This window comes from Budorcas taxicolor, chromosome 19, assembly GCF_023091745.1.
Source record: "Budorcas taxicolor isolate Tak-1 chromosome 19, Takin1.1, whole genome shotgun sequence".
In the NCBI taxonomy this organism is placed as follows: Eukaryota; Metazoa; Chordata; class Mammalia; order Artiodactyla; family Bovidae; genus Budorcas; species Budorcas taxicolor.
Genome location: NC_068928.1, coordinates 35,803,061 through 35,815,957, shown reverse-complemented (window position 1 = coordinate 35,815,957; position 12,897 = coordinate 35,803,061). Strand labels below are relative to the sequence as shown.

Below are 12,897 nucleotides of genomic sequence, written 5' to 3'. Positions count from 1 at the left end.
GAGCAGACACTGAGAACCCCTGCTTAGGGTGGTCCTGCAGCTCCATGGAGGGGAAGGAGGGGTTGTCTGACCTGCCAGGTGGGACAGTTCATGGGGGAGAGGAAGCCTGTGGGCTGAGCCCTCCCCCCACCCCATACAGGCAGCAATAAGGACGGATTCGTTGGACATTCAGGGCCTGGGCAGCAGGGAAGACCTGCTGTCAGAGGTGAGTGGGCCCTCCCCGCCGCTGGCCCGGGCCTCCTCCTTTTGGGGCCACTCCAGCACCCAGGCTCAGCAGCATTCCCGCAGCCAGAGCAAGATCTTGAAGCACATGCCCCCGTCAGCCCCCTGCCCAGGCCCAGAACCCAAGTGGGGCAAGGGCCCACCAGAGACCAGAAGCAGCTTAGAGCTGGACACAGAGCTGAGCCGGATTTCAGGAGACCTCCTGCCCATGGACAGTCAGGAGGAAGCCCCGTCCGCACGGGACCTGAAGAAGTGCTACAGCGTGGAGGCGCAGAGCTGCCCGCGCCGGCCGGCGTCCTGGCTGGCTGAACAGAGGAGGCACTCCATCGCGGTCAGCTGCCTGGACAGTGGCTCCCAGCCCGCCCTGGGCCCCGATCCCTCTAGCCTTGGAGGTCAGCCTCTAGGGGGAGCTGGGAGCCGGCCCAAGAAGAAACTCAGCCCACCCAGCATCTCCATAGACCCCCCAGAGAGCCAGAGCCAGGGCCCTCGGCCCCCACCCAGTCCTGGTGTCTGCCTCCGCCGGAGGGCTCCGTCCAGCGACTCCAAGGATCCCTTGGCCTCTGGCCCTCCCGACAGCATGGCTGCCTCACCCTCCCCAAAGAAAGACGTGCTGAGTCTCTCTGGTTTATCCTGTGACCCAGCAGACCTGGACCCCTGAGTCCTGCCCTACTCTCCCACTCACCTCTCTCCACTGGGTGCCAAATCCCAGCTCCTCCTCCTGGGCTGTATTCCTGAAAGTTTCCAAATGGGCACCGAGGAGGTGCTCCTCCTTGCCTCAGTGACACTGGGCACTGGCAAGCAGAGTTTCCAGAGTGAACAGCAGCAGCCCCGGCTCTGGACAGCCCTGGCCACCTTGGCTCCAAGTGGAGAGAGAGGCCCAGCAGAGCTGAGGTTCCCGACACCAGGAGCTGTTGGGAGAAAGCAATACGTTTGTGCAGAATCTCTATGTATATTCTATTTTATTAAATTAATTGAATCTAGTATTTGCGGGATGTACGACATTTTGTGACTGAAGAGATTCGTTCCCTTCTGCTTTTATGTGTCTCAGAATATTTTTGAGGCGAAGGCGTCTGTCTCTTGGCTACTTTAACCTAAAATAACTAGTCTGGTTATGTTCCCTCTTCTTGCAAAGCACAAGCTGGGATCGAGAGTGCACTACAGCCTTGATGGGGGCCCATCTTCAGTGGAGAGCAAGAACCATTTTGGAAACTGTAATGTAACTTATTTTTTTCCTTTAATCTTGTCATCATTTTCTGTAGGGAAAAAAAAGAAAAAGTTTTACAAATGAAATGGAACCTTTTTATATATACATACATACATATCTATATCTATAATAAAGTAATTTTCCAAAATAAAAAGTTAATCACGGTCCAGAGTAAAAGCCAAACAGACAGAGTTAGGTATTTCCAGATGGCACTGGACAAAGATTCCTGGAGATGGGGAGTGGGTGGTGGGGAGGGAAGGGGTCAGAGCTGCCTATATGTGTGTGTGTGTGTGTGTGTGTGTGTGTGTGTGTGCACTCACACGTGCGCACACAGTACCCACAGAGAGAGAGAGAGGATACAGCCTGGCCACCCAGGGGTGAGGGAAGAGAGAAGCCCCTCTGTTGGTGGCAGGCTGGACAAGCAGGGTATACTCCTGCTTATCACTTCCTTTTAGCCAGGCAGCTCTGTGAATGTGAGTGATGCCAGATTAACTCTTATTTCTGCTGACAGCTACCAGCCCCACATTGAAAGCTGGAAATTGGCATAATGAAGCTGTTTTTGTTTAATGAGGCTGACTGAGGCCGGGGGAGGTGTCTCAGCTGCTGTAATGGGGATTTAAGGGGTGCTTTCGGGGAGGAGGCAAGTGCTTCTGTGTTTTCCTTCCTCAGGCTTCAGCCAGGGTGACCTGAGTGGTCTGGGCTTCAGCCTGTTGCCCTGGGGGGGTTGGGGGGTCACCAACAGGGCCCTGGCACTGCAGGCACTGCCCCATCAGGGCTGGCAGTGGGATTAAGCTATATAAACAGTGAGCTACTCCCTCCTAAGATGAGGGGCCAGGGCTGGGACCGCTCAGTGGAGTTGATAGGGAGATGGCCCCCTGGGGGGTGATAAATGAGCACGTCAAGGTGTTTACACTGGCTGCTGCTGCCTCCCCGGTGGGAACCCGCTGAGGAGGCGGGGTGGGGAGCTGGGGGGGCCGGGGGGCTGAAGGCAGCCAGGCAGTCTGCGGGAAGAGGTGGGGAGGAGGAGGTGCCAGCAGCATAGCCCAGAACCTCCTTTCTGGGACTACCATAGGCAATATTCTTTTGTCTGAAACAAAATAGTGTCATCGTGCCAAGGGCACTAATCACAGGCTCACCCAGGCTGTCCCTGCCAGCCACCTCCAAACATCTGCCCCAACCCCAATCCCTCGAATACCCGTAACCCTTTACCCCTAGCACCTTCAAACCCCAGGACTCTTGAAACCTGAAAGGCAGCTCAGGCTTGGCAGCACTCACCCACATCCCCCATTGGAACCTGGGATCCCAGTGAGGTGGGGGAGGCTGCTGGATGATTGGACCTGGAAGTTTTGTCCAACCCAGTATTTTCTAAGCGGGTGAAAGTTTTTCTAACTGCTCTTTTGGACAGAAATAATACCACTCCTTGACACAAACACCTGGTTTCATCCTCTTAGGGTGTGCAGTAGCATAAAACTCTTTTTCCTCTGGGCTCTGTGGATAGGGAGATGGGGGTTGCATGTAGGAACTGCCTTTTTTTAGAAAAAAAAAAAAGCAAATCTACACAAAATTCCTAGAGTTTTGTCACCTAGGTCTGTAGATTAAGCTTTTATATTTTGGTAGCATTCTGTAGCTGTCTATTCCTTAATGAGGGTAGGAGATTTGGGGAGGATGTTCTGGGGTCTTTTTTTCTTCTAATGGTTATTGGAATCTGGGTCAAGGTGAAGCCAGAGAATTGGGCTGCTTCTCCCTCCCCTCAATCCCAGACTTCCCAACCATCCCCTGCCCCCAGGACCCCTCAGAGTCAGAGTGAATATTTCAGGGGAGAGAATTGTGGCCTCCCTGCCAAAAATGTAAAATCTTTATCAGTGATGAAAGCTGTTGTGTCTCATTAAAAGGGTTCTGAAGTAGAAATAATGACACGGCTGAATCTTATTAACAGTATGTTATTAACAATCTTAACAACAAGGATGCTAATCGCATGATGCTTGTCTGGATGGTTATTTGATTCTGCTCTAGGGTACATCGGGGGTGGGGAGTGGAGGAGTCTGAAGGAGGCTAGGATGAGGGGCTGGTGGAGGCAGCAGGCCTTGGACTAGGGCCTCCAGGACAGGGTTAGAATGGCCAGGATCTTCGAGGATGTGAGGGCTTTGGGAGGTAAGAAATCTACTTCTGGCACTTCTACTTCCAGCCTTCTCCTTGTGGGTTCGGAAGAAATTGTGTTAACAGCTGCAGGCCCCCATCTCAGGCTTGGCTGCCTCTTTTTCCTCCACCTCAAGGTCCAGGGAAAGGTCTATCTAGGGGCGGGAGGACAAAGACCAGCAAGCGGAGTGAGTGCTAAAAATGAATCCGAGACTCATCTGTAGCCTCTCACCTACTTCTCACAACACCCTAGCAAGCAAAGGACCACTGCTATCGTTTTCCCATGAGGCAATGGGTTCAAAAAGGTTTCAGTGACTTGCCCAAGATCACACAGCCAGGGGAGGGCGGAGCTGAGGTCTGAATCATGATCGGGCCAACCTCTAGACCACTGACTTCACACTACCCCAGCCTCTGTCCCAGTGCGGAAGGTATGGGACATGGTATGAGGTGTCCTAATCAAAAAATGACTTGCCAGGGAGGACTTTCCCAAAGCAGTCACGTTTGTGTTCATGCACTCCCAGTTTGGTGTCCTCACAATAAACTGTGGAAAGTTCTGAAAGAGATGGGGATACCAGACCACCTGACCTGCCTCCTGAGAAATCTGTATGCAGGTCAGGAAGCAACAGTTAGAACTGGACATGGAACAACAGACTGGTTCCAAATAGGAAAAGGAGTACGTCAAGGCTGTATATTGTCACCCTGCTTGTTTAACTTGTATGCAGAGTACATCATGAGAAATGCTGGACTGGAAGAAACACAAGCTGGAATCAAGATTGCCAGGAGAAATATCAATAACCTCAGATATGCAGATGACACCACCCTTATGGCAGAAAGTGAAGAGGACCTAAAAAGCCTCTTGATGAAAGTGAAAGAGGAGAGCGAAAAAGTTGGCCTAAAGCTCAACATTCAGAAAACAAAGATCATGGCATCCGGTCTCATCACTTCATGGGAAATAGATGGGGAAACAGTGGAAACAGTGTCAGACTTTATTTTGGGGGGCTCCAAAATCACTGCAGCCATGAAATTAAAAGACGCTTACTCCTTGGAAGAAAAGTTATGACCAACATAGATAGCATATTCAAAAGCAGAGACATTACTTTGCCGACTAGGGTCTGTCTAGTCAAGGCTATGGTTTTTCCTGTGGTCATGTATGGATGTGAGAGTTGGACCGTGAAGAAGGCTGAGCGCTGAAGAATTGATGCTTTTGAACTGTGGTGTTGGAGAAGACTCTTGAGAGTCCCTTGGACTGCAAGGAGATCCAACCAGTCCATTCTAAAGGAGATCAGCCCTGGGATTTCTTTGGAGGGAATGATGCTGAAGCTGAAACTCCAGTACTTTGGCCACCTCATGAGAAGAGTTGACTCATTGGAAAAAATTCTGATGCTGGGGGGGATTGGGGGCAGGAGGAGAAGGGGATGACCGAGGATGAGATGGCTGGATGGCATCACGGACTCGATGGACGTGAGTCTGAGTGAACTCCGGGAGATGGTGATGAACAGGGAGGCTTGGCATGCTGCGATTCATGGGATCGCAAAGAGTCAGACACGACTGAGTGACTAAACTGAGGCTTAGAGAAGCCCATAGCCCTCCACCTTGTGTGGAGAGAGGCCTGACCACAAGGGAACGTGTCCCTCAGCTCCAGGTGCCTGGCCAAGAGCTGGCCAAGGCTGGCTCTTTGATTTCGCAGTTTCCCAAGCGCCGCCTTTCCCTAGTGTGATGTTCCTCTTGAAGCTCAAGGCGCCTGCTCCCTCCTCCTCCTCCCACCCTCTCCTTTGTCTCCTCCTGCCCTCTCCCCTGCCCCACCCAGACCTCTCCCACTTTCCAAACATTGTCACCTCCACATCACCCTTAATCCCCACCCATCAGAGCCCAGTGCCCCATGACCTCCTCTCTTCCTCTCACGTTTCCTGGGGGGGCTGGGGGGGAGGTGGGTGAAGGGCTGTCGACAGCAGGGCAGTGAGCACCTTCGCCTGTGGCACCTTGGTGCCCCTTCTGTAGAGGCACCTAGCCAGGAAGAGGACACCAACACTGATGGTCACCTTCTACAAACAGGGGCTGTGTACACCCGCCATGGGAGCAAACAGGCTTGCCGGGCCAATGAAGGACTCATCTGTGCCTGGGGAATCACAGCCATCGGAATGCTGAGCCCACGGTGCCCTGTGATCCCAGCCCACAGCCAGTGGACCCAGGACTAATCCAAGATAGTGGTTTCCAGGAGGGGAATTAATTCTCAAAAGTGAGTTTAGGTGTCAACGGGTGCCCTGCTCTGAGGACACAGCAAGGAAGATCAAGGAGGTGGTGGCTCCAGTGAAAACCCAGGAGGGGATTCTGCTAAGAAATGTTGCAATTCTGTGTGTCTTAGCCCTGGTCCAGGTGTGGAAGCTGCTGACTGTGGCTCACCGAGCTAATTAATTCTTCTTGCTTTGAAAACTCCTGAAGCGGGCACAGCAGCCAGGGCTCACACACCTGCCAAATCAGATCAAAGTGCAGACTGGGAGCACGAGGCCTCCTTGCAGACTCCACAAGTAGGGCCAATGTAGGCCCCACCAGGCTGGGGTCTGGAGGAATGAGGCCCCGCCCCCCCACACACAGGAAAAGAAAGCTGAAGTTTGAGAGTTGGAGGTTGGTTTGGGGTTTTGGGGTGCTCCAAGCCTTCAAGAAGTCATGGGGGGTAAAGAAAACAAGCAGTGAGTGGAGGGGAGAACTGGCAGCCTTTCCTGCTCTAATGCCTTCCCCCGTCCCATCAGTTCCTACTGACGCTCCCTGTTTGCAGGATTTCCTGTCTCTGGGTCTCCCTGACACCCACTTGCTCTGCTTTCTTCTCTCTGCTGTCTCTGCTGCTCAAAGCCATACCTTGCAGTTATCTTATCTTTCCATCTTTCTGCCAGGAAATTCCCAATGCTGAGTTCCCCTGGGATGCTCGCTGGCAAGGGAGACTCAGCACACTCTCTGTGCATCCTGCCTGGAGCTGCAGTCAGCTGGGGAGAGGGGATGGGGCTGGAGCCATTCAAGCTGGGGGAGGTTCAGTCCCTCTCTATGCTGCCGCTCAACCCATAGGTCTTTACTGCTCCTCTCAGGAGCCTCAAGCTGGAAACATCTTGGGTCTGAAAACTCCGAAGAAGAGCAGACAGTGCTCACTGCTGGGACTGTACCTAATGCTACAGCGGCCTTGCTACTTATGACCTCTTCTAAGGATACAGGATTACTGTTTGGTCAGTCGACAAGTATTTCCTAAAGACCAACTTTGCCAGGCACTATCCTGGGTGCTGAGGATATAGTGATAAACAAGATTATCCTTGGGAAGCCCCTGGCAATCCAATCGTTAGGACTCCATACTACCACTGTAGGAGGGACAGTGCTTAATCCCTGGTCGGGGAACTAAGACCCTGCATGCCATGTGGCCAAAAACAAACGAAAAACAAACAACATTATCTTTAAGATGTTCACAGTCTTTTGGGGGAGATAAGCAAGACAATCAGTGATAGAGTACAGGGAGGGCGGGCTGTGCAGAGAAAGGATCCCTACTCAGGACTGGGGTGGGGGAGGTTCAAGGAAGGCATGAGGGAGTAGGGCTTGAGTAAAATCTTTAGGGATGAGTAGAATTTGTCAGGTGCAGAAAGGGAAGTGAGGCATAGGGAGGAGAGTACGCCAAGCAGTCTTGAGGGGGATACAACAGTGAAGGACACAGGAAATTTATCCTGCCCAGAGGATGCATGGAAATAGCCCAGCATTCAGGAGACACGGAGCTCATCCTGACTCTGCAGGACAAAAGGAGGGCCTCACTTTTCTTGCTTTGGTGAGAATGACCAGCAGCTTAATGCCTAGGAATATTGTGGCTGTTATTCACTGGCTTTGTGAAAGGAGCCACATTCCATGAGAGGCCAGGAAGGGCAAACTCCCAATGAATGCCTCACGAGAGGGGAGGAAGCAAGGATTGCTAGGTGTCCCACTATGATCTCAATCTTGGAGGCTCCCACCCAATGCCACAGGCTAGGGAAAGGCTCTCCAGTAGCAAAATGGGAAGGCTGGGGCTGGAAGGGATGGTGCTGTAGCCACAACGCTGAAGGCAGGACCCAAGCGTCCCAGTCCTAAACTAGAGGAAGGGTTGGTGGAGGATTCCCAGCTGCTCCACGTAGAAGACTAGATCAGCAGGATGGAAAGAGACTCTAGACGGCATCTTGTCCAAGTTGCCCAAGAAACTGAGTCCCAGGGATATCAAGGGGCTTGTCACACAGTATACTAAAGATTCTACCCAAGGTGTGGCAGGGGGTGGAGGTAATACCGTCAATCTCTGCCCTTGGGAACCTCTCAGACTGGCAAAGAAGACTGATTCTTCACAACTAAATATAACCCAAGACAGACTGTGACAGGAGTGTGAAAACTCTGCAGAGACCTGCCCAGAGATGGAGGGGGCTGGGAGACTGGGTGAGTGGGAGGGGGGGCACAGACAAAGGGCTAAGAGGACTTGCCCAGTGGCAGGGGAGAGGCCCCAGTCTCCTGCCTGGGGAAGGGGGAGTCTTGTCCACTCTGCTCCCACCTCCACCCCTCTCATGCTGGCTCAGATCTCTGTTCTGATAGCCCATGGCTGAAAAGACTTCCTTCTGGAGGCTTCCTGCCTGCCCAGAGGGATAGGAGGCGGCTGTGGCTTCTGTGCTATCTTGCTGGCACCCATCTACACCTGTTGCTGAGCAGCCAAACAAGAAAACACTTTCAACAAGTGCAGGGAAGCGATCATCTGGGCAGATCCTACAGACAGGAACAAGGTTGGGAGGCAAAAGCAGGGAAGAGGTGCTGGTGGAACGGGAGATTCTTTCTCAACCTCAAGAGGGGTGATGAACTGGCTTCCAGGGTCACATTAGGGAAGAGAGGATGACTGGGGGAGTGAAAAATTGAGGGAGGGAGGGGTCCAGCATGGCCAAGCTGTGGAAAGCAGGAGAAGGAGGCCATTGACCCCCCAACACATAGTACAGATGGGGAATGTGGTGACTCGGTTTTAGGAGGGATGTGCTAATGTGGGGCCCTTCCTGGAGCCTCACCTGCCCATCTCCCACCCTTACCAGGCTGAAGTGGAGCCTACTTAATGTGCCAGGAGATACGCTCCATGCTTTACATACCTTTCACATTTAATCCTCACAGTAATCCTGTGACATAGGTACCTGGATTATCCTTGTTTTACAGAAGTGAAAGTGGAGGCTGAAGCAGCTGGTGGAAAATCAGGGAGGGGCAGAACCTCAGGTGGGCAACTGTTTAAGAAAATCATGGGAAGAAGCCACCATCTGGACTATCCTGGGACACCCCCCCAATTCTCTCTCCTTGGGTGTACACACATGCGCGCGCGCACACACACACACACACACACACACACGTGCACATTGTGTGTTGGTCTCTGCCAGTTCCCAGGTAACTCACAAGCTCTTCCCATGTCACAGATGAGGAGACTGACATTCAGAGATGAACGTGACAGGGGTTTATCCATGGAGAGAGTCCTGTTAAGTCCCTTTCCACGTTCCTTGACTCCTGGGGGCCCCTCCCCCAGCAGAGTCCGGGGGCGGGTTGGGTGTGTCCCTCTTGCAAACAGACCCAGCTCCCGCCCTAGCAGCTTCATCTCTCTGGGACTTCTCAACGCGGCGCAGGGGCCACCTGAAGGAGTTGTCACTGTGTCAATGGCCTCCGCTCCTGTCCCCAAAACCTTCCTGGAGCCGCAGTTTCGGGGAGGCGCTGTCGCAATTCGACCCTAAGGGCCCGGGGGAAGGACTTGCGGGGGCGGGCCTGGGCGGAACGCCGGGGCGGAGGCGGCTCCAGGCGGTCGCTAGGTCTGTCTGGGGCTGGTAGGCGATAGTGCTCGCCCTCCTCGCCGCCGCGCCCGGACCTCATGGACGCTCTGTGCGGTTCCGGGGAGCTCGGCTCCAAGTTCTGGGTAAGGAGGTGTCCCCGGACTCAGGGCGCAAACTGGCTAGCCCTTACACAGCCCCGGGGAGACGGCGATGTGGGGCGGGGAGGAGGCCTGGGTGGCACCGCCCAAAGCCTGGCCCTGGTGGCCTCCCTGTCCTCCCCAGCCGCATGGCAGAGTCTGGGAAAGTAAAATACCAGGCTCCTCCAGGGCTCGGTGGGTGGCATCCTGAATTCAGAAGGTGTCCCCGCTTGCCCCCTCACCCTAGTCCCTCTCTGAGGCTGACTGCAGGGGGCAGAAGAGGCATGTCCCCATCTGCAGATGCTGATAACCCTTCAGCACCTGCCCCATAGACTAGGACTTGGATGCCCCCCCCACCCCCAGACCCTGGTTGACCAGGTGCTTTGGGAGGCTGGCTGCACTGGGCTTTCCTCTCCTTCAAGGGTTCCTGCTTCTTGGAAAGAGTCTCTTCTTTCCTCTGGGCAAGAGGCACCAGAGAGCAGGCGATCCTCACTGCCCCAGCCACAGGAGTGAGGGGCAGACCTCACTCTGGAGGCAGGGCCTTCCAGGTACATGGTATCAGGCTTTCCTGGTCCACCCTCTCGTTTTACAGATGGGGAAAGGGAGGCCTAGAGACTTGCTCAAAATCAGTCGGTTAGAGCAGCGTAGAGCTGGGACAGAAAAGCAGGCCTTCCGCTTCACACACCAAATCTCTTTCTGAGACATTAGGCTGCTTTTCAGGCTGCTGACTGCGGACTCCCCGCTAGCTCAGGTGCAGTCCGTGTAGACAGCCCAAGAGCTTCCTGACAGTTTTCAAAACCTGCTCCCGGCAGCTCCCTTGGTCACCATTGCTGCTCTGGGAGGCCAAGTGGTGCTGCGTCTCCATTTGACGGATGAACTCAGCTCTGAGGTGGTTATCTGGGCCTGCCCAGCGTAGGCTGGCCTCAGATCCAGGGCCTCAGAACCCCAGTCTCTAAATCTTTCTCCCATTTTGGTGTTTGTACAGGTGTACTTGGTGTTACATGTAACGTGTGTGTTGTCCATGGGTGGGTGCTTGTGTGTGTGCGTGTGCCTGTGTGTGCACCTGTGTGTACATAAGTGTGTGTATACAGTCAGGAACCCTACCCTTGGTCTGTGTTTGGGCTGGGCTGAGGGGAGTTACATGGATTTTTTTAAATGTGGGGCATTGGAATACCTGTAAAAAACGATTTGGGGGGATCACTCTTTTTCTCTGGGTCACTAATTGGTTCATCAGAGATGGTGTGAATTCTCTGTGGCTCTCCTTGCCCGGCCCCACTGGAACCCCATCTGTTATCCAGTCTGATCTGGTCACTTGTTACCAGATTCCAGAGATTGCTCCTTTGGCTCAGGAGTAAGCTTCCTCTCACTGCCACTGAAGCCTGGCTGATGTGGCCATGGCAGATCACAGTATCTGAGGTGGCCCAGCAGAGGACTTGTAGATCAAGGGGGCAGATGTGCCCAAGCCTCAAGTGCAAGGGCCTCTTGTTCCTGGGTAGACTGTTAACCCTAAGAGCTTAGGACTCTCCGAGGAACAGACTTTAAGGGACCAGGAGTTGGGGAACTCAGGACTCCTTTCCTGTTCTCAGGCCTTCCATGATGCTGTGGAATCCAAGTATCAGAGCTTGTGGGCTTGGAGCAGCCGGCTCAGCCCCTCATTACAGAGCTGGGGTAACTGAAGGAAGGGATTTTTCAAGGTCATATGACAGTCAGCTACGAATTGCTGGACTGGAAAACAGGACCCGGAGATATGGTTCTAACTTTGCCATTGCCTGACTGTGAACCTTTGGGCTTCTGGACTCCCTGGTCCCTGAATTTCCTGTTGCTTATGAGCTATGTGCACCTCCTCTGAGAACCCCAGGGTCCATGGGAGTCAGTGCATCTATGTTAGGTCCAAGAGGTGACTCCTTTGAGGTCTCTGAGTGGATACCTCAAATGACAAGGGAACTGACCACTCCTCTTCCTGACTTCAATGTCTAAGCGCCTTCCATCTTCCATATTATCTTCTTGGCTCCTGAAAGCTGTTCCAGGCTGTACCCAGTGTGGCTGGTGACTGGAGGTGGGGTAAAGAAAAAGCAGGAAGGTTCCCAGCTCATCCTCTGAGTGTTTGCAGAGCTGAGAGAAGGGGAGCAGGGTCTGAGGCCTGGAGGCTGAAGCTACAACCTCAGCTCTAGCTCAGTTACCCACAAGACCTGGAGCTCAGGGCTCCTCACTGATGCTGTGCTACTTTGCAGCTCATATTCATTGTGTGTCAGGTATACTTGTCCCTGAACCTTTTATCTTTGAGGCCTATGGATGACCCACTTTGTTGGAAGTTGGTTCAGGGCAGCCAGAAAATACGTGAGCCAAGGGTGTAAAGCAGGGGCAAGAGACATGGTTCAGGTCCCTCTGGGCCACTTGTTTATTCTACCCAGCCTTTTTGCTAGCTTATCCTCCCAGCTTGTTTTTCCACCCGTGAAATGGGGAAATAACCCATCTCCTAACTATTTCACAAGACATATGGAGATCAGATTAGAAACAGAATGTGAAATGATTTGAGAACGTAAAACTCTCTGTTGGTAAGATGTTCATGGGTCATGATATCCCTGGGAAGAGGAATAAAGAGGAGAAGAGATGAGGTTAGCAGGTCTAGATTTGGGAAGACCTACAAAAAAGGGGCTGGCAAGGCCATTGGGCCAGGGGCTCCCACTGGCTGTTTCCTGGGTAATTTGTGGATAAATCCATCTGCCTTAGCCCCAGCTAAAGGTGAGAGTAGGAACCCCAAGGGGACTCCTAACCCCGCTGGACATGTGCGTGCGTGCTTTGTACTCTCACACACTGTGCACTGGATGAGTGACTCATCCTTTCTTTGACTCTCTCTTACCTCTACCCGCCTTGGGATGTATTACCAGCATCCTCTGATCATGCTTGGGAGTGTGTGGAAATAAACTGCAAGAGAATGAACTGTGGCCAAGTGGCCCAGGGATCATGGATCCAGAGATGCCTCTAGAACAAAGAAGGTGGAACTGTCCGTTTGATGCATCATGTTGCCTCCTGCCTGGAGGATTAGGGGAACACCCACGTGGTGATGAGGGTGCACAGAGCAAGGGCCTCCAGCTGTTTGCCCTAAGGAGGTCTTGACCTGTTTGCAGAATTAGCTTTCATCTGATGGCTCCAGGGAGTTCCTGGGAGGCTGATGCAGGCTTAGAAATCCAATGGTCCCAATCAGGAGAGTTGTTCAAAGATGGCACTGACTGCCTGAGCAATAGTGAGCTCCCCATCACTGGGGGGCTCAAGCACAGGATTAGTAACCACTTGGTGGGGGCGGTGGAAGGAGGAAGGAGACGGGGTCCTGCCCTGAAATTCTGCGACCAGCTGGTAAGAGAGAATGTGTGGTCAATAGGAAGCTCACCAGTTCCTCCTCTGAGATTTTCAGACCTCTTTCCCT

General features: G+C 53.1%; 2 protein-coding genes across 2 annotated transcripts in view; both read left to right on the top strand.

The window, feature by feature from the left end:
- Positions 1–892, top strand: part of CACNA1G (calcium voltage-gated channel subunit alpha1 G) — a 60,983-nt gene extending 60,091 nt beyond the window's left edge. The window contains exon 38 of the mRNA XM_052658284.1: positions 140–892. Within this exon, the coding sequence (XP_052514244.1) occupies positions 140–880 (741 nt within the window). The 3' untranslated portion in view covers positions 881–892. The remainder of the gene's footprint in view (positions 1–139) is intronic.
- An 8,523-nt stretch (positions 893–9,415) lies between these two features.
- Positions 9,416–12,897, top strand: part of ABCC3 (ATP binding cassette subfamily C member 3) — a 47,805-nt gene continuing 44,323 nt past the window's right edge. Inside the window, exon 1 of the mRNA XM_052657687.1 lies at positions 9,416–9,479. Within this exon, the coding sequence (XP_052513647.1) occupies positions 9,435–9,479 (45 nt within the window). The 5' untranslated portion in view covers positions 9,416–9,434. The remainder of the gene's footprint in view (positions 9,480–12,897) is intronic.